Source organism: Periplaneta americana, chromosome 17, assembly GCF_040183065.1.
Source record: "Periplaneta americana isolate PAMFEO1 chromosome 17, P.americana_PAMFEO1_priV1, whole genome shotgun sequence".
NCBI lineage: Eukaryota > Metazoa > Arthropoda > Insecta > Blattodea > Blattidae > Periplaneta > Periplaneta americana.
The window spans coordinates 82,414,271-82,437,470 of NC_091133.1; the positions used below are offsets into that span (position 1 = coordinate 82,414,271).

Consider the following 23,200-nt stretch of genomic DNA (forward strand, 5'->3'; position numbering starts at 1 on the left):
AGGATTTAATTAAAGTTAACACATTTCGTGACAGACATGCTATCTCGCTCAAATTCTAACTTTCCCTTCTCTAAAAACGGCTAAATCTATTAATTGTCACCAACAGACAACCAAAAACGATCTTGGTCGCTTGATACCCGACTTTCCTCGACGAGTTACAAATGTGCGTAAGAATGAAATGCTTTCCACTATGCCCAAAGCCCTACTGGTCGGTTTATTTCTATTTTACAACTATGACTCCAGAAATACCTCGAGTTATGATAAGTTTATGCCTCCGCTCTTTGGTAAACACCAAGCCCTCCCCATTCCTGAAATTCCCTAGCAGAACAAGCCTAACATGTATCAGCACAATACCCTTGTTAAAACACAACAAATTTTAAGCAACAGCTCTACTTCTCTGAGACGATACGGCTAGCCTTCAGCAACAACGGGTTAAGAACAGCATAGTTGAAATTCTTCCGTCAGAGAACGCGGCAGGGGAGGATGGGTGCTATATTTTATTTTCAAAGTAGCAGTAGAGGTATCGGCCGTCTTCTCTTTCACAACAATTGAGACGGTCAGGACTGGAAAGGATCTAACTCGTTTTCGAAAGGACGACGGAGGCCTCAGGGGTGTCGGATGAAACGTGCTGCTGCTACTGGTTTGATGTGAATTGAACCATTCAGCCCAGAAGCCAATTAGTTAGTTGTATTGAGAACTCCAGCCTGTTTGCCTTCATGTTGAATAACACTCTTCGTCTCAATAATGTAGTTCGTTTCATGTAAATTCATTAAAATCGATCCAAAACGTCTCTTTAAATCTCCCAAAACGCACTACAGATATTTCTCTGTCAACATTACTCACAGCCGTACAAGACAATCTACTGTATATCTGGTCCGTCTACATTTTACTCCTCTCTACACACCCGCTCCTAATGAAAAGAAGTGTCATACCTTCAACTTAACAAAGTAGTCATACATGAATGCATAAAGTCAAATAGCACTGGCTATAGAACTAAATAAACTTCGATTGCTGGTTTAAATCCCATTTAAGCAGTGGAGGCTCCTGCACATTCTTAAGAGGAGGAAAGAAATTAACAGCACTAAATGACACCTTCTTGAATGAAACATGCTACAAATTAGCCTACTTGCATACATGTAAGACCAGGTAGTGTTGGGGTTGGCCTTCCCTTCTATATAGCAATAATCTGTTCTTGTAAACTGAGTTTCCTAAATTGTCCAAAATATATTATGATTTCACTTCCATTCATTGTTGAATAATTGCACAAATTAACAATTACAAGGAAATCACAATCTCACAACATTTTTCGAGCACACTACAGCATCACACGTGTTGGAAGAGACTAGCTACTAACTCGTAACCGGAACCGTTTTACGGAAATGGAAATGGGAACGGGAAATAATCTGAGGAAAGCGAGAACACTGCACCCACCCATGTGGTCAGTCTTGCCACATGTACATTTTACAAGTTCAGTATCACATACTTTTGAAGAATGTCAGTTCTTATTGTTCCAAGCTGCCGGTGGCCGATTAATTTTTTATGTTAAAAATGATGTAGTTTGGAGTACCTACTTTCAGTTTCAAATATATTTGTACAAAACTGACAACTTGGTTGTTGCCCTGTCTAGTAAACAATGAATAGAAGTGAATTTCAGGGGCCAACTACGTAAAACTACTTCCTCTTTGTTTTACATAAACCCGACTTTAACTTTCAAATATCCACGAAAGTTTCAAACCATGAATAGTAGCCTATATAAAGTACAATGAATAATATTTTTTATTTTTAATTTAAAGAAAAGGTTTACATGGCGTCTTTCATAGCGTTGCGTTAAAACTGTTTTTGTTGTGTCTCCTCCTAGATTTGTTATAGTCCGGTTGAATGCAACATCGTTAGGTGGCAGCGGTAGCGAGCTTGCTGCACGACCAATCGGTTTCTATTTCCCGCCCATGATTGATTCAGAGGAGGATCTCCTCCCTCTCCGTTCATTTACTTGCTTTAAAACTCTGCTTCTTTCTCTGGCCGCTAGTGCGCTGTTGTCTATGTGTGTTAACTGCAGTAGAGGAGGAATGGAGTGCCTTTCCTCTACACAGACAATCTCGCATCTTTCTCACAGCGCGCGTCGTTTAAAACTCGATCAACCCAGTTTTTCTTATAGCTGTGAACTTAAAAATTATAGAATCTTCCTCGAATTTCAAGGCACATATTTTATTTGGTATTTACTTTCAAAAGAAGAAAATGTGAGGAGGACGTTCCTCCCTTCCCTCCCCCGAGGAACCGCCACTGCATTGAAGATAGAAATTTATCTATTTTCAATCTGATATTCTCTATACATCTTGATTACACAACTTTTAACACTGTATCACTTCGGAATATGCATGGTAGGACTTTCCTGTGTTAAATTTCAACGTACATCATTTACATGTTTCGACCTATTTATGGGTCATCTTCAGAACTGGTCATTGTTGGTCTTAGCGCCACTTGTTCTGTTTCCTGTGAGAGTGTGTTCCTGTGGTATAGTGTAGAGTCAAAGAGTGTGTGTGTTTTGAAGTTGAGTTGTGTGTTGAGAATCTCGTTGGGGTGTGTTTTTATGTGTCTGTATATTTCATATTGTTCTAGTGTGTTTAGTTTATGGCTTTTTGGTTGGATGTGTAGTATTTCCATGTCTGTGTTGATGTCTCTGTGGGTGTGGTTAGCATTTGTGATGTGTTCTGCATATGTGGAGGTGTTTTGTAATTTTGTTATGGCTGTGATGTGTTTTTTGTAATGTCTAACACACTAGAACAATATGAAATATACAGACACATGAAAACACTTACTTACTTACTTACAAATGGCTTTTAAGGAACCCGAAGGTTCATTGCCGCCCTCACATAAGCCCGCCATCGGTCCCTATCCTGTGCAAGATTAATCCAGTCCCTATCATCATATCCCACCTCCCTCAAATCCATTTTAATATTATCCTCCCATCTACGTCTCGGCCTCCCCAAAGGTCTTTTTCCCTCCGGTCTCCCGACTAACACTCTATATGCATTCCTGGATTCGCCCATACGTGCTACATGCCCTGCCCATCTTGAACGTCTGGATTTAATGTTCCTAATTATGTCAGGTGAAGAATACAATGCGTGCAGTTCTGCGTTGTGTAACTTTCTCCATTCTCCTGTAACTTCATCCCTCTTAGCCCCAAATATTTTCCTAAGCGCCTTATTCTCACACACCCTTAACCTATGTTCCTCTCTCAGAGTGAGAGTCCACGTTTCACAACCATACAGAACAACCGGTAATATAACTGTTTTATAAATTCTAACTTTCAGATTTTTTGACAGCAGACTGGATGATAAAAGCTTCTCAACCGAATAATAACACGCATTTCCCATATTTATTCTGTGTTTAATTTCCTCCCGAGTGTCATTTATATTTGTTACTGTTGCTCCAAGATATTTGATTTTTTCCACCCCTTCGAAGGATAAATTTCCAATTTTTATATTTCCATTTCGTACAATATTCTGGTCACGAGACATAATCATATACTTCGTCTTTTCGGGATTTACTTCCAAACCGATCGCTTTACTTGCTTCAAGTAAAATTTCCGTGTTTTCCCTAATCGTTTGTTGATTTTCTCCTAACATATTCACGTCATCCGCATAGACAAGAAGCTGATGTAACCCGTTCAATTCCAAACCCTGCCTGTTATCCTGAACTTTCCTAATGGCATATTCTAAAGCGAAGTTAAAAAGTAAAGGTGATAGTGCATCTCACTGCTTTAGCCCTCAGTGAATTGGAAAAGCATCAGATAGAAACTGACCTATACGGACTCATGAAAACACACCCAAACGAAATTCTCAACACACAACTCAACTTCAAAACACACACACTCTTTGACTCTACACTATACCACAGGAACACACTCTCACAGTAAACAGAACAAGTGGCGCTAAGACCAACAACGACCAGTTCTGAAGATGACCCATAAATAGGTCGAAACGTGTAAACGAGGTACGTTGAAATTTAACAGAGGAAAATCCTACCATACATATCCCGAAGTGATGATCTCTATTGTTTTAGATGAAAGACCGGCATCATACCGAAACCTGTCATGGAAATAGCGCCATATGCCGCTATAAAAATTTTTTGGATTCTACATCCAGAAAAGGTATAGATGTGAACCTAAAAAAGAGATGACATCGAGCTGATACATATAACAGATCAGTATAAGGAGACAACAGACTAAAAACATAGCAGGAAAGGACGAGAATAGAAAGAATAGAACAACAGATCAAACTAGAACAGAGCATATCGAAGCAAGACCATGACTGAACGTGATTAAAATAGACTAAGAACACAATATAAGAACAGAACAGGAACAACAAAGACGAACGAGGGCAGAAAATAAAGATAACAACAGAACTAGGCCAATGAAAACACAAGAACATAACGTAAGACAAAAATATTTTTCAAGAGTGGAAAAGAATAAAAGTGGAACAGAACAAAACAAAAATAAAGCGCATAGATTATACAAGGGCAAGAACGGTACAAAGACTACAATAGAACAAGGATATGCGAAGCACATAAAATAATTAGATTACAGCAAGAACGTAAAGTAAAAAGAAAAGAACAGAAGCCTGAACAAGAACGTAAAAATCATGAACAGGATAATGTTAAAAAATGAACAATGTGAAATAAGACCAGAACTAAACAACAACAAGGCAAAACAATAAGAGAGTATAATGAGAACAAGAACAGACTGAAATAAGAACAAAGCGAAATCTGAATATAACTGAATGAAAACAGAATAAATCAATCCAGAATAAGAAAAGAAATAAGTAAATTCAAGACGAAGGCAAGAAAAACAGTATAATAACAATAAAGAACAAAAGAGTACGAATAGCACAAGTAAAAAGAAATGTAATATATACGAGGGAGAGTCAAAAAGTAACCTTAATAATTGTTTTATTAATTGAATATGTATAATAAGACTACAAACACTTCATCACTTTTAACATAGTATAACAGGAACACTTGCATTGAACGTAGTTGGGACTATGTTGAAAAGTGACAAAGTGTTTGTAGTCTTATTGTACATATTCAATTAATAAAACAGCTATTAAGGTTACTTTTTGACTCTCTCTCTTAATAAGAACCGAGTAAGAAATTAACGTAGCAAAAAATAGTAGACCACAAACAAGAAATTACATAGTACATGTCATAATATTAATCTTAACATTACCGGTACAATACACGACAGTCACAATTCTTCCCTTTATATCCACACAACTCAAATGGGTTGACAAGACGCCAGAAACCCAACTTTGAATGCACACAATTCTGTGCTAGTAGCTCAGTCGGTAGAGCATTCGTACGCTAAGCGAAGGGTCCCGGGATCGATACCCGTCCCCGGAACAATTTTTCCCTTGCAATTATTCAAGCCTGCTTTACAGGGAGCTTCTACTTGAAAGCCAGATTTGCATAATTACCTGAACAGTTTTCTAATTGCACACCACTTGAGAATTTTATGTTTAATGTATCATTCACTTTTTATCATCGCGCTTCGTAACTATTGGTTTTATCACAGAAGTAGCAATTCTTACCAATTGTAAACAAATGCTGTGAGAAATACAAAACTATCAATTTAAAATTTTAATTCGGGGTAATATTTAAATTAATATGTTGGCTAACGTACAAAACAGTTTGGCGCCAAATAGGAGTAACTACTTAGTTGTGAACGAATATTTTGTAAGAGTCTACAAAAAAAGTTGAGAAAAAATTTTGCTTCACCTTCATTTTTGGCATTGTAAATAAACGTACAGTGCTATTTTTTTAAGAATATGATGTTTTTATGAGTAATATATAGTAGTTAACATTTATTACAATGATTTGGAGATCTCCCATAACCTCAGTTCATTAAATTATGACGTGTTTACATTTGCCCCATAGTTTTAATTGCTTGGGGGTAATTGTAAACATATTTTACTATGGTAACATTTCGTACTTTTCAGTAATCAAAGACACCCCCACTCAACTACACTGTAGAGGCTTTAGAGATGGTTGTCACAGATGTGAAAAATAGTTACTACAGTTATCGTGAAGCTCAGGAGAGGTACTGAGTTCCTATATCCGTCAATTATCTTAGGTTAAAGGGAAGAAATGTACCAGTGACCAAAATTGGAGTTGGAAGGAGTACAATTCTTTCTTCTAAACAAAACAAAAAATGTTCAGTGTCTGATAGCCCGTGCGAAAATTTGTGTTTACAATTACCCCCTCTCAAAGGGGTAAATGTAAACAAGTGGGATAAATGTAAACTAGCAATTAAAAAATTAAAAAAGTCAACCTTGTTATTTTAAACCCATTTTTAGGTAAAAGAAAGATCTAAAAATAATACAATGTTTCTTTGTGTTGCTTACCGTTACTGAGGGTTGTGTAATGTTGAAATATATTTTAAATCAATGAAAAATGTTTACAATTACCCTGCTCTACCCTAGAGTTTTCACTTTCTTAAGGCGTGAGCAAAGAGAAGGAGTCACGTCGGAAATAACAGCGACGCGAATGTAGCTACCAGTATGTGATTAAAATAATACAAATAATAAACTCTTGTGCTTGCACAATACGCTGCTGTCACTGCTATCGTTATCGCTGTCATGCTAGATGTTGGATAAGAGAACCCAGAAGCGAAAATCTGCCGGTGAGTAATGAAATCGCTGTTCGGATGATGAAGATATTCGAGAATATTTATTTGAATAAATTATTCGATTTTTAATATTACTCGAGAACAGATTATTCGATTCTTAATATTATTAGAGAACAAATTATTCGATTCTTAATATTACTCGAGAACAGATTATTCGATTCTTAATATTACTCGAGAACAGATCATTCGATTCTTAATATTACTCGAGAACAGATTATTCGACTTTTAATATTACTCGAGAACAAATTATTCCATTTTTAATATTACTCGAGAACAGATTATTCGATTCTTAATATTACTCGAGGACAGATTATTCGATTCTTAATATTACTCGAGAACAGGTTATTCGATTCTTAATATTACTCGAGAGCAGATTATTCGATTCTTAATATTACTCGAGAACAGATTATTCAATTCTTAATATTACTCGAGAACAGATTATTCGATTCTTAATATTGCTCGAGAACAGATTATTCGATTCTTAATATTACTCGAGAACAGATTATTCGATTCTCAAATAATGTAGGACACGAACAGAAATATCGAAATAATTCGAGAATTTGAATCCCAAAAACACGACCTCCACTTAACGTGAAGCAGAATTTAGAAAAACTGCCCATTGGATGTCAGAGCGGTTTCGCACAGCGACAATCCTGTTTCAACTTGCACTAAAATTCATGAAAGTACTTTGCTCTCTGCAGCAGATGTTCGCTGCAATCCAATTAGTAATTTCACTTAACGGTACCTAATGACGGGTGTCACGTCGAGTTCCCAGCGCTGCTTCCCATCGTTAGTTGTAAATGTAAATCACCCTCGACAAATTTTAACACAATTAGCCACCGAATAACCTGTTTATGGAATCGTACAAATTGCATTACATGAAAGAGAGTTTAAGCTCTCGCGGTGTGATGCTTTGTGCAGAACGCTTGGAATGTTAGATTGCTGCAAAATACCAGCCACTCCGTTAGCCATATTTCCAATCTAGAGATAAAATTTTTAATTCAGGAGAACCCAACTGAAATTTGTGGTGCGCAGAAACTTTTACGAGAAAAATTCCAGAGTACTTCAGTTGGTATTGTTGTCACTCAATCACCAATTCACGATCATCTTCATCCACGCGGCAAAAAAATAAATAAAAAGGAAAAGATTACAAGAGAAAATTGCTGCTCCGTACTATGGGAAATACCAAATTACATATAATAGGCTATGTTTTGCAACTCGTTCGGTCATCCTCTCATGGACAAAAGATTGCTCACAAATGTTATTATAATGATTCAACACAAGTGCTAGAAAATAAAACATAGTAATTAACAGATATAATACTAAATGTCTGACTGGTTCGAAAGAGCCAGTAAGATGAAAATTTAAGTTTAACTTCGCTTTTAAGCAAACAAAACAATTCAGAAAAGATGGTATATTATGATAATACTGCAACGATACATCAGAACTGCAGGGAACTGCGAACTAATCTTGAGAAAACTGTACCCTTCCATCGCTGTGGAGTATCATATCTGATCTTGAAACGGGCGGGCCCTGGTTTAAATCCTGGTTAGGACAAGTTATCTGACTGAGGTTTATTCCGGGATTTTCCCTCAACCAATCAAGAGCAAATGCTGGGTAACTTTCGGCGCTGGACCCTGGACAATCCCGCTAGTCTTATCACCTTCATCTCACCCAGACGCTACATAACCATAGCAATTGTTAAAGCGTCGTAAAATAATAATATAAAAATTACTATTTATTATTTAAAGTGCTCAACAAAAATTAAAATCATATAATTAATAATTAACTCATTCCCGAAAAAGCTAGAAGTTTGTGCTCCTGAGGTAAAATATACATTAAGATAATGTAAAAATATAAACAAGATACATTACAAAATGAAACAATTAATTTCAATATAACATAAAAATTAAGACAATATTCTTAAGAAGTTTTTTAGAGGAAAGTCTGCAAAAACAATTTATATACAGTGGATTCCACGTTGGGACCATGCGTTTTGGTCCAATAAAGTTGCGTATAAGGACCAAGCTTAGATGGACAAATACAGTACACGTCAATATATGTATCTAATTCCGGTTAAAAAGACTAGTTGCATTATTGGACCAAAACGCTTGGTCCCAATGTGGTCCTATTAAGCGGAATCCACTATATTTCCGTTTTAAAACCGAAATTAATAATTAATGCCGGGTGTGCATAATAATACAGGAATTACATAGTATAATATGTAGGGACACAGTCAATTTCGCTTTTTATTTCATATGGTTTAATTACTCTTACATTAGTGGGTCGTGTTTATTAAAGAAGTATGGAAGAGAGTATGATAGACCATGATGAGGCGTTCAATATTAATAGAACTCATGGTGGTAATTTCGAGCACATTCTGCAGAATTATACATGTATTTGTAAACAAAAATGTGAAAATGAAGTCGTAATAGCCTATAAAAGCAAGCATATATGAACTAAAAACTTCATTAAAAAAATGGACTATATGTTTGGCTATATTAACATTTCACGTATTTTTATATATTTTGTCTATTCCTCAAAGTTTCAACACATTAGTTAATACCATGCATATCTGGTTAATACTCCACTAGCGTCGGCCTAGGTGGCGCAATCGGCAAAGTACTGGTCTTCTATGCCTGAGGTTGCGAGTTCGTTCCCGGCCAGGTCGATGGCATTAAAGTGTGCTTAAATGTGACAATCCGTCAGTAGATTTACATGCATATAAAAAAACTCCTGTGGGACAAAACTCCGGCACAACGGCGACACTGTTATAACCTTGGCAATTGCGAGCGTCGTTAAATAAAACATAATTTATAATATTTTTACTCCACCAGCTAAATGAGTCCCATGCTGTCATTGTTCCTGCAATAACTTCTATGTGATATATTTATCGATTTTCAGATTTTTGCTCTATTAAATAACTTAAATAGTAATACAGCAAATAATAAAATCTCCTATATTTAATTATATTTCTTTGTTTCGAAAATGCAAGAATTCACAGTCTCCTATGTACGGCTGCCATAGGATGAATAAATGTGTTTTCTCTTCCTACTGAAAAATTTTATATTTTGCACATAAGAGTTATTGCAGGAACAGCGACGATATGCAAGTGCGACAAGTCCGCTTCTATAGCATGAGTGATATTCACAGTTTTGTTCTTAAGAATTAACGGTCTCATCAATGGAAAGTCTCAATGAAACTAGCATGTACTACGATGAATTTCATGTAGACCATAATTAATGAGTGCATTTTGTACTGTTACAGATATGTGTGCTGTGCTATGTGACTCTGTTCTTTGCCGAAATGGGAGCCAGTCAGCGGGCAGAAACAGTGCAGGAACCTCCAGAGGGATATTACGCCTTCGTGGAGTCCCCGAACGCGGAGCCTCCTCGTGTAAGGCGACCACCCTACCTGCATTCTGACAAGGAGTGTCTAGGTTAGTTCTAAACAGACAATGATAATAGCCAAATTCAGATAATGTTTGAAACTGCTACTGCTACTGCTACTACTACTGCTACTGCTACTGCTACTGCTACTGCTACTGCTACTGCTACTGCTGCGTGTTCAGTTCAAAGTGTGTCATGGCTCGCCGTATGCAGTCATATGGCTAGCCGATGAATCTAGAGAATTCAATCTTCCTACACTTCCGCAATAGTAATATACGTTACAAGAGCGGTATGTTGACGTTTTCATGGTCGAGGAAAAGATTGAAAAAGCGAAAAGTAGTTGAGCTTTTTTAATTTCCGAGAACATGAAAACAAACATACCGCTCGTGTATCGTACATTATTTTGTGCGAAGATCGTTTATTACATACCTGAAAGACGAATTTCTAATTAGTTGCAATGAAATCTCCATCTTGGTTTCTGTTTAATGACGACAACTTCGGAACACCAAAATATCTTTCTTCAACATTGTTGCTATAAAATGTTTTCTGTGTTTACTATAATCCAGCAGGCCGTGATATACGTCTGTCTTTCCCCCCCCCCAGTCTATAAATGCGAACTTAAAACAAACGGTAAGGTTATGTAATGATTTATTTTTCATTTTAATATTTTAACAATATTATTTATATAACATATTGCAGTATAATAACATCGACATCTGGAATCTTGTCGATTTTTTCACGGCTTCCTTAATGTTACTTGTATCAGGAATGCAATAAGTTTCGTGGAGTAGTAGACTTTACTTAATTTTTGCAATATTTAAAAACAATAATTAACATTGCAATTTAGGTGAAATTGCAGTGGTAAGTTTCCAATTTATAATTATTACTATGTTAAACGTCTCTAAAAATAATATGTTAAAAGCCTAAAGCAGTAAAATGAATGTCGCGCTTAAGCGGTAAGAAGAGGGAAATTGTTGTGTGTGTTACGTTGGGAATACTGAATGTGGTATTTCACACTTACCGCGTATTGGTTCTGTGCGGAAAACAAGCAAATACGCACGATCTCGCACAAAGGCGTATTACCTATGTGCCAGAGAAGTAGCCTAGCAAGTACAGCATTCATTCTGAAGAGTACGTACCTATACCTACGGTAACTCCGGTAGTGGCAAGAATGTGAACTGTTTGGAAACACGTACTGAGGTGAGTTTTTTTTTATTGTCGAGATATGGCGAGAGGGTTAAGACGATTACTTACGTATTTGTTGACATTAACTTGGACGGTCAACATGGACACGGAGCATTTGATTTGTGTTGTGGAATGTTGCAGTACGAAACCGATGATAACAAATACCCTGTGTACGACTTGCCCGCGCAAAACACAGTTCCAAAGAGGTTATTAGACCGTACAGACCGCCATCTGTTGCTACGACGTTCAAGTTATACCGTACACGTTCTCAAGTTCAGATTGAACGCCTTGAATAATAGGCAACTTCTCTCACATAAAAGCTGAAACTCGCTTCAAATCGCTGACTCACAACAGTGACGTCATGACACACTTTGAAATGAACACCCAGTACTATTTCAACATAGCCTATTTCTGCTTACGAAAATCGCTTTTAAAAATTATGCAAATATTAAAATATATTGCATTTTGCTTCAGTAATTCATACATGTGTAGAAGAGTGTCTAAGAAAGGCATGCTGATATGCTAGTCCTTGAAGAATAATGCGCTGGAATCTTCCCTTCCCTTTCTTACCTCACTACTTATAAAATAAAGGATTAAAAGTGAAAAAAGAAATGCTATGAAAAGTGAAACATTTGTGTACCTAATTTCTGATAGGAAGCATTTTTTATCGACATTAACATCATCGTTTTTCAACCCATTTAATATACGTAAACAACTCACGAACAAAATATTTACATTTGATTGGGAATAACAGCCTACACATTTATTATTACTCGACCGAGGCGAGTGTAGCCGCGGGCATAATGTGATCTATAGCGATGACGCTGTAAGAACGCAGGAACAGTAGCCTACAAGTGGCGCTACGGGCTGCAGGACTCCACTGTCCTCGGCCGAGTAATACCCGACCTTTCTGTTTGCAGTGTTGCCAATTCAGCGGTTTTCTCGCTAGATCTAGCGTTTTTCAGTGTTAGTTTAGTGGGTAAAATTTATGAAATTTCTATTGCTCATATAGGGATTTAGCGGTCTTTTTTAACACTCACAGCGGTAAAATAGTTTTATTTTACATTGACAATATAGCAATTTAGCGGTTTCTGCTCTGTACCTTAGGATTTCTAAGAATAGAGTTGGCAACACTGTCTGTTTGTGGAACGCTAGTCGCTTGTAGTACACAACGCGCCGCTGTTATGTCACCTGTACAGTACGATCACAGTCTAGTATATACAGTCACGAAGCTCAATACGTAGTAAATATGCATCCATAAGTAGTTGTTAACCACTAGGATCGCTAAAATCTCCTCATCACAGGCAATGCGAAATAGTACCGGCACAGTCTATTGTTCCTAGCATCCTCACAACTCAAGCTTTGTGACTGTATATACTAGACTGTGGTACGATCGTCCTCTTATTCTAGTCATAGGCTATGTCTTTCTCTCTCGTACAAAGTAATAGCATAAAATCGCAAAGCCGCTATTTACGTTCCACATTACTACAGCTGAAGCCTACAGCTATACATAGATGACTTCAAACAAAGGATCACCCATGTTATCCAGCACATCCCACCTGTAACACTTTTAAGAGTGACAGAAAAATGTCAGGATCGAGTGAGGCACTGTCTTCAAGTAACTGGAACATATTTTGAACATATGTGGTAGTGAACATACTGTACACAATTGTATTTCCAATTGGGGTAATGTTTCCCATTTGTCAACTGACTTCTGTGTCACACGGTGTATATATAAATACATAATATTTCTAGTAACAATGTTTGTAATGCATATGTTCGATTTATTTGCAACGTCCGTAGATCTGACCGTATCACACCTTTCCCTAAATATGCTGTCCTGGGCCCGTCTCAAAGAGCGAAGAACTATTCACTCTCTCACTTTACTCTTCAGTATTCTTCAAACCTCTAACCCTAGCTACTTAGCTTCTCGTTTACAAAATTTGTCCTCATATCACGAAATAGACACTCGCTCACAACACCATATCACACTCTCCATTCCTAAACACAGAACATCATTCTACTCTTCATCTTTCACGGTCTCTGCAGCTCATCTCTGGAACTCTCTACCACAATATGTCAGAGATTGTCGGACACTGTCTAGTTTAAAAAATAAATTAAAATTGCACTTTTTTAATCAGATTCCTTTCAGTTATAAGCCCTTTTCTCTGCGATAGTTTTGTAAAAATATAGGCTATATATTTCTTTCCTTCCTTTCCCCTTTTTGTTCTCTTTATCAGCCGATGAACTTATTAGCATAGCCATTTTATTGTGAATTTTATTTAATATTCGTATTTCTTTTCTTTTTTATTATTATTTTATTACATTCCATTTTGTTATATTCTACCTTACGTTTTCCATATTAACTATTTGTACTAAATTAGTTGCTTTTACTATATTCCAATGTATTTTACTTTCTTTTTTCTATTGTGGTATTATTTTTCATGTTGTTTAGTGTCGATTTTATTATGCTATTATTATTATTTTTTTTGTAATATGTTAGTATTCTGTTCTTTAACTTTTTGTTAAATTTTAACTGCTTGTATACTTTGTGAGCTGGTAGAGTGTAAGAGAAGGCCCTATGGCCTTAACTCTGCCAGTATAAATAAAGAATTATTATTATTATTATTATTATTATTATTATTATTATTATTATTATTATTATTATTATTATTTATACGTGTACACTCATCATGTTAATTAAAACTTTCACAGTATGAAAATATATGTTTTCTAAAATATACCCTGAAATATATTTGTTAAAGACATTTGTAGGACCAAAAGTGACCAATACACCATATTCGGAGCAATACGTTAAAGAAAAATATTGTAGCTTAAACCTTCGTGTATCACAGAACATACAAATATTTTTCAGACAAAATTACTGTTTAGATTTATGTGGAATATCAACACTGAACAATCCGTGCAGTGGAAACATTATAAAATACAATCATCATCATCATCATCTGTGGTCATACAGTCCTTTTAGTTTAGCCTTGACCTCCTTAAGAATTGCCGCCCAATCTTCCCTCTCTAGGGCTCTCCGTCTCCATCTCTTAATTCCTGCTTTAACTAGATCATCCTGAACATCATCCAACCATCGTAGTTTAGGTCTTCCTGCTCTTCTTTTATCACTTAGCGTGGCATCTAGTAATCTTTTAGGAATATTATTATTGTCCATTCTGATAATGTGGCCCAGCCACTCCAGCCGTCTAATATTTATATCAGTGACAATACTTGAATCTTTCTATAGTTTTTGTAGTTCAGAATTGGTCCTAATTCTCCACTCTCCCTTATCATAAATAGGGCCATAAATTTTTCTTAAAATTTTCCTTTCCCACGTATTTAAGATGGTTATTGCTCGTTCAGGTAGAGTCCAGGTTTCGCTTCCAAAAGTCACCGTAGGTTTAATAATTGTTTTATAAATCCTCACCTTCATTTTTTTGGAGATATATCTGGTTCTTATAATTTTATCTAATGCTCTGAGGCTTCGATTGCCAATGGCTATTTTATCCTTGATCTCAGTTAATATGTTGTTATCCTCGGTGACTATCGAGCCGAGATATCGGAACCTTGACACTTTCTCAAAAGTAACCTCATTTAAGACAACAGTTTTTACAGTATTGTCTCTCGTGGTTATGTTATTCATATACTTTGTCTTTGTTCTGTTAATATTTAAATTTGAAGCATTTGTCTCATTATGTATCTGTTTGAGGACATCATCTAAGGATGACACATTCCGTGCAAATACAGCTACATCATCAGCAAAAGCAAAGTATTGAAACATTCTATTAAATATGGTTCCCCCTGGATTAATGGCAATCTTTCTAATCACTCGCTCTAGACCAATATTAAATAAGAGTGTTGATAAGGAGTCACCCTGTCTAATTCCATTATGAGTTATGAACTTTTCTGATAATTTATTCTGTATTTTAACTTTATTTTGTGTATTCATTAAGGTCATCTTGGTTAAGGCAATTAACTTTCTAGGGATTCCAAATTCTGCCATTGCATCAAATATATAATTCCTATTTATTGTATCAAATGCTTGTTTAAAATCAATATACAACTGGTGTAACGGTAAGTTAAATTCATAAAATTTCTCTAAAATCATACGTAAGGAAAAAACTATAAAATACAATACTGATCGTATTTCGACATAATCTACTCTAGTTTCTTCCTATTTACAGGCAAAGCGATAAAATTCATGCATTTAATATTTACTGTAAGGAAGGAAGCACAGTAATTTATACCGCATCCTTTATTTAAGCCTAATCCCTAATGAGAAATTTAGTCAGTGGAATATTCTGCACTCATACTTGTGCGGACGTAAGAACAGCCAGAAACTTCCTCTTAAATGATTACTGTAATTCTGTACTGTCACTTCTGTGACAAGAGTCTTTCAAGAGACGGTATCTCAGATTTAAATAAGGAGCATATTTCTCCTAGGATATATCTCCATTTTGGTTTGTGCGCACAGAACAAAGCTGCCCAACAGATTGCACTGCCAAGAAAGGACATGAAGTAAAGTGGGTTAATGTAGAACACAAACAATGAAGCAATTTTAGCATTTAGACGACTGCGGGTGAGTGAGTGGCAGTTACGATGAAATTACAAACCCAAACACCACCTTCCTTTTAAAGAGTAGAGAGTAATCACTTCTCAGAGATCGCAGTACTCTCGTTATTACTAATTTACTTAAATAAAAATTCCACTGAACGACTCGAATAAAATGTTACTGGAAAAAAAATATTTCTTACAGAATCTGTGAAAGGCTGTACAAGAGAAGACTGTGAATATGTACGGAAAAATTTTTAGTTTAATAAGTAACAGATAAAGCAAGCCAGTACACAAGCACTGGGAAGAACATACATAGGGTAAAGTTGCCTATTTCTGTGATACCCTTAATCCCGTGATACTTTTTTTAAATTGAATGTCAGTCAAAGCTTTGTCGTTCGACCATAGCGCCAGACATCTTTCTCGAAGGAGTGCATCTTTCACCTACTTTTGAGACATCGGTGAACTCCCTAGCAAGATATCCAACCCCGTGACATTCAGTAAAAAAAAAAGTATCACGGAATTAGGCAACTTTACCCTATGTCTCCGCAAAGAATTCCCAGTCTAACGATGAAATACAACCAATCTAATGCTAAAATATACCATACTAAGAAAATTATATGGATCATATTCAGAGACTAAACTTGCCCCGACCGGGAATCGAACCCGGGCCACCTGGTTTAACGGCCAGACGCGCTAACCGTTACTCTAAAGGTGTTGACAGTACAAAGTATATAGACCTATTATGTAATTCTGTAAATCATTAAGTATGTCTTAATGTTTTGCAATATTGATTTTAAAAAAATTTAACTTTCTATTGCATATGTATAACTATGTAAATTTTTTAGCAATATATACAATTATTAACTTGCCCTTATACATAATAGATGATATACAACAGCTATATTCATTATGTGTAATTAAATTTCAACTTGTTACAAAAAACACACCAACTATTCATATGTAACATTATTAGATATTTCAAAATGTCATCTGAAGACACCCTAGAAGACGAAAACATTAATGATTAAATAATTTATATTGATGCAATAACAAAATTATGCATGTAAAAATGTAATAACATCATGTTGTTTTTTTAATCATTATTATGTAATAAATTATTCTGACGAGGTGGCGCAGTCGGTAGAGTGTTGACTTTCTATGCCTGAGGTTGCGGTTTCGATCCCGGCCTAGGCCGATGGCATTTAAGTGTGGCTAAATGCGACAAGCTCAGGTCAGTAGATTTACTGGCATGTAAAAGAACTCCTGCGGAACAAAATTCCGTCACACCGGCAACGCTGATATAACCTCGGCAGTTGCGTGCGTCATTAAATAAAACATTTTAAAAAAGTAAAGCACATATTAATTACATTTAACAGTTTAACCCATTAATTGTTGTAGATGATGATGATGATGATGGTGCTGGTGGTGGCAGTAGAGACGGTTATTGCTATATTACTGTATTATTATTATTATTATTATTATTATTATTATTATTATTATTATTATTATTATTGTGCTATGCGTTTTAATTAGTTCTGTTTAATTATTTGGTGGTACATGAGGAATGATAGTAAAGACAGCCTAATGGAAATATTCTGAAAGAACCTGACTAACAAATCCTCTGCATGCCTTAAGTTTCACTGAATCTGATATCGAACCACAGTATTCTTAATCAGACGCCGTCAGCAAACTGAGCTATTATTCAGCCAGTCTTCTGCAACAGCGTAGAAGAGTGTTAACTGTGTAAATAGTGTAAGAAGAGATGTCCCTGTTATTCGTGCTTGTTAGGTTGCATTTCTTCCCGTGAATCCGTTTTATTCTTCGGCGTGAACATCTGCGCCTGGTGTTTTGTATCGAATTTCAAAATGTTCTTCGTCCTGATAACTGACATGTCTGCTCCTATAGCGTGAAATGTCCAATTTAATGAAGGCGTGGTGCAGAGTCCCATGTAACACGGCTCTGTAGATAACAAGGCATGGGGAAACTAATTGGCAAAGACTTCGTGTCTCTAGGCTTTCGTTACACTGGAAATTATCAGGAACGTATAATAAAACTACATTGATTTTGTCTCTCTCTCTTTTCCTCTCTACATTTTTCACGGCTGAAAAAACGTATGGAATTCTTCTGAGCCTATGCACAATATAATTTATACTGATTCTCTTTGTAACTGTCGATGAGCTAGTATCACGAGAACAAAATATTTAAAAAAAACTCGCAGGTCATAAAAATTATACGTATCACGAAGAGAAAACTATTATTTATTCAACCTGTGATCTGCACTGCAGATAGCTAGTGATTCATAGGTGATGTTTTATTAGATATAGAGACCCATTGTAATCTTTTTTGGGGGTTCGTTACAGCTTTTTAAGGTACATTGCAGGCTCTTGACTTATTGCAAACATGTCTTTCACTAAGATTCCCGCTCTGACAACCGAACGCCTCTATGAAAGAAGAAACAAATAAAGACAAAATGCAATAAAGAGAGAATAATATATCAAATATTGACCAAAGGAGATATTCAACTTAATTTGTAAACTCTATGTTTTAGTAAAGTTATCCCCAAAATAGGCCACGGAGCCCCACAGGGTAACGGGAGTTTAGGGCTCCAACCAGTATAGATAGTCCCTAGTCGGCATTAATGACATAGTAGAAATGTCAGTCTAATTGCCCGCCGCCCTCACCCCAAGGAAATATCCCTGGTACTAATTTCGGTTAGATGTTGAGTAATTCTGAGGGCGAAAATGCGTCCGGAACGATTAGAACAATGGAGAAAATTCATGAACCCATCGGAAGTCGAACGCACGACCTCTCAGCTTGCAGCGTAAAGCCACAGTCTACCATGTACAGTCACGAAGCTAAATACATAGTAAATATGCATTCATAGAGAGTTGCTAACCACTAGGATCGCTAATATCGCCTCATTACAGACAATGCGAAATAGTACCGGCACAGTCTATTGTTCCTAGCACCCTCACAACTCAAGCTTCGTGACAGTATATACTAGACTGTGGTAAATCCTTGGTTTTTCTGAACCTACGCATGCGACGTGCGAGGTGCGAGGCATCGCACAAATCCGGACTACATGAGAGATAGTGAGTGGTTTCTATAGTTGCGAGGTGCGCAGACCTCGCATCTCGCAGTTATAGAAACCACTCACTATCTCTCGTGAAGTCAGGATTTATGCGAGGCGGATCTCGCACCTCGCACGTCGCATGCGTCGGTTCAGAAAAACCAAGGCTTTACGCCTTATCTGCGACACTATCCGCATCTCCTAATTTTTATTAGATAAATGAAATTAATTTTATAAATATTTACAAAGACTGCTATATGTATAACCTGAACAAGCGGATCGTGCTCCTGCCACGTTGCGGCGAAAATTAGAAACACTAGATACACGGAGAAAGGGGAGAGAGGAAGTGTAGGTAGAGTACATCAGTAGTCTGACATCACGTGCATTGTGCGATACACTGTTATACTCGCAATGTATTTAAAAACAGCTGAAGTGCGCAGATACATAGACTTATGAAATATTATGATTTAGACCAGCAGTCATCAGCACAAAGCACCCTGGAGCTAGTGTCTCTTACCCACGGAGAAGACACTGCACTATGGTGCATTCGTAGCTGCTAGTGGGTATGCTCTCTACCTCTTCCTGCTGCACGACCTGGTACAACACATTGCTCCGCTTATCCTTTACCCATTTCAGCGAGTGCTGATGACCACTGTTCTACGTTGTATTGAAAGTGATCGATGATCGTTTCGTGTAGTTAATTTCCAGGTAAATTTAATGTTTAATAGTTAAAATTACACAAGTACAGATTTCGTTTTGAGCAGCATTAGTTCATTTAACATTCAAGATGGCACGTGAATGATGATTGAAGGTGTAAGAATGAGATAATCCAAAACCACACTTTCAATAAAACCAGTTTTTTGCGTGAGTTCATTTCTTATACATAATATAGGAAAGCTACTAGTAGAATACTATACAATTTAATCAACAAATAACACAAGTATACGCTCAAGAAATTATGATATCGCACTTAATTGGCCTCTAAACTCCTAATACGCTCTACTGTGAAAGTTTGTTTCTGTGACTTAGGAGTATATCATTCTCAACACTTTAATTATTATATCAGTACAAATATTACAAAGACAGGCAGAGAAAAGTTATCGCACTTAAAATTCCTGAGTGGTGGGGATGGAGTGCGCGGACAGCGGGAAGCGTACGATATATTTAATTGACGAGTGGAGTTACAAATAACACAAATAATGTTCAATAATAAGTGTAGCAATGCAACACTACGTAATAACATGTGCTCAAATAACACGTCTCCTGCATAGTGCGTTAACTTTTCGCTGCCTCTCTCTGTATAAAACAGAGTAAAATCAATAACCTAAAAAATGCTTAATAAGTAGAAAAATTTTGATTATATCAGCACAATTATAAAACTTACCAAAATAAATAAAGTAATAGCTGCTTAATAAGGAAACATTTTTAGGACCCTTTCTTTTTCAGAAAATTTCCATCACTAGAACAAACAATTACATTGACCTTAAAAATCTATCATTTTCCATAGGTGTGAACCCGCGAATCTCGAACTCAGTGGCAATAATGATAACCACTACATCAATTACGATGGATAGCTCACTGAAAGAGTGAGACATCCATGAAACTTTTTAACATTTCGTCAAGTTTATTATTCTTAGGATAATAAAACACGTTTCGAGTAGTAAGTTTCAATCGTTTTATGACACCTCAAAAATAATATAAATGAAAAAGGAGATTTCGGCAGTTGGGAGAAAATAAATTCAGTGAAGTTTTCCTAGAAGGTTACTTTGCTCATTTATTCATTCATTTGATTCTTGTCTCGACAAAAACAATGTGAAACTTTATGTACAAAACTTTAATAGGCAGTTATCATCTCTAAAGGCGATCACATTACAGGAATAATACTGATACCGTTACCGTTACGAGGATATACGGCATTCAATTTAAAACGAATTATATTCTGGATTATGTATAGACTTTCACGTTGTTAATACAGTCAACCAAAGGGAATTCGATCAAAATTTAATGCAATTAGATATTTTTATTAATTTCTACGTATGCGCCAAGCGACTTACTTATCAATCCGTCCACTAGTCGTTCACCCATACTAATTTATATGGAATAATCTCGTAGTCTATTTTGATAAACTGTATTAAGTCTATTTTCCTGTTTGTAAAGAATTCTAACATTATAAAAAAGACTCACTGTCTCCGTAAAATCTGCAGGCCATTCGCCTCTCTCATATATTTCGTTGCATAATGATAGAATTTCCTTCTTGTCTTCATTCACGTATTTCATTAATTCATTGGGGATTCCAACAACTCCTGTTGCCTTCCCATTCTTCATTTCCTTACGCGCTGGTTCAACTTCTTCCTTTGAAATTGGAAATTATTTTTCGTCTTCTGATACAGCTGCTTCGGCTTCTATAGCTAAGTCATCTGGACGATTCCCTGTCTCATTTAACTCTTCTACATATTTCGTCTATAAAATTTTTTCATTGACTAATAATTTGGTACCACTATTAAAACATTACTTTTCTTATTTTTTTGGCGAGTAATTGCACTAAAACTTCCACGCTTCCACTCAAGATCGTCCACCTCTACTGTTTTTGTTCCTTATGTTACTTAATTAACTGAATTTTGATACGGAATTTTTACACTACCTCTACTCAATCATTACTTTTCTAGTGATATGTAATACAAATCCAGTTATTTGAACGATTTAAAATGATTCTTGTTGCTAGATTTATTTATCTGTTTCGGGATTCAATTAACTAAAGTCAATATTAAATTGTATTTACATTGAAACGTATGTTTACATAGGCTATACAGTATATGCAAAAATAAATTAATAAAGATCGTCATCAAAACACAAGACTCTGTTTAGTATTACTGATAAAATTTACTCTATGTATCTTGTCTAAGAGCGCAAAATCTGATATTAATAATTTTATAATTAAGTGCATTAATTAATCTCATGCCTATGAAGTATAAACTATTGCATTTCCGTTGCATAATTGACGAGTCAGTTAACTTGTTAACATTAAAAACAAAAATTATTCCAAATATTTAGGAGAAATTCCTGTCTACAGACAGAAAAAACATCCAATAATTATGCTAAAATTTACTTTTTTGATACAATTAATAAGAAACGTGTATATCCTTACGAATTTAGATGCCGATATTCTGCTTATATTTATTTCGTATCATGAAAAAAAAATAAATTACGAACAATAGACCTCTTTCGTTCCAAATTCATCTCTTGCAGTAGAAGGTCCAAAAATTCTCTTAGCTTTCGTATCCATGTTCTTTTATCACTGTGAATATTTTTGCATAGATTAATTTAATGCATATAAAAAGTCCTCTGAGGATGCGTGTGAAGTCACACGCCTTGTAGCTAGCGAAGTATGTGATTCGATTTCATACGAAGTCTCTGCTACCAACCGTCCGTCGCACTTAAATTTACCTCTGACTGAACACTACGCAGTGACTGAGAAAATAGAGGCGATTTTTACTCGTTAAATACATACGCACAACGGAACATAAATCATATTTTACAATCCCAACTTACATTCCAATAATTATACTTGATTAAAGCAAGAAAGTATATTAATTCATTTTTTGTTTTATTCGAACTTCAGAAAAAGATATTACTCATGTTTTTAATCGTTTTCAATATTCAAATATTTGTAATACAGTCAACTCTGGATATAGTGAACTCGGTTATAGCACAGTCTACTATATATAGTCACGAAGCTTGAGTTTTGAGGGTGCTAGAAACAATAGATTGTGACGGTACTATTTTGCATTGCCTGTAATGAGGCGAAATTAGCGATCCTAGTGGTGAGCAACTATCTAATGTTTGCATATTTACTACGTATTGAGCTTCGCGACTGTATATACTAGACTGTGGTTATAGTGAACCTAAATCGTTGGTCCCGACCCGGATACATTAAAAAGTACATAAATTTTCCGTTTATAGTGAACCCTCGCTTCGGTTATATAGTGAACTTAAAAAATTGAAGTTACAAGAGTTTTGGCCTGAATAATTTTTATTTGAAGTCAGATCTTCTTGTATAAAATTGAAAAAATGTGCTGAGAACAACATTCTAGGTTTCTTACTTCTTTAGTCAAAGGACAAAAGTTGGATTAGTGATTGCTAGACAACGAGCTGTACTGTAAATCCAAGCAACGCGTGACTACCTTGCCTCACTCCACCGTCAAAGGGCTGCCATTCTATTCTCACGCACACTACTCTACTGTTATTTCTAATCCTCCACAGTCAAAGGGTTATTTTTTGTTCTCAGAAACATTTCCATTATGACGGATAGCATCG

General features: G+C 35.9%; 1 protein-coding gene across 1 annotated transcript in view; it reads left to right on the forward strand.

Annotated features, from left to right (window-relative positions):
* spz6 (Spaetzle domain-containing protein 6) overlaps positions 1 to 23,200 on the forward strand; it is a 134,260-nt gene that overhangs the window by 75,715 nt on the left and 35,345 nt on the right. Inside the window, exon 2 of the mRNA XM_069817027.1 lies at positions 9,950 to 10,121. Coding sequence (XP_069673128.1) covers positions 9,950 to 10,121 — 172 coding nt within the window. The remainder of the gene's footprint in view (positions 1 to 9,949; positions 10,122 to 23,200) is intronic.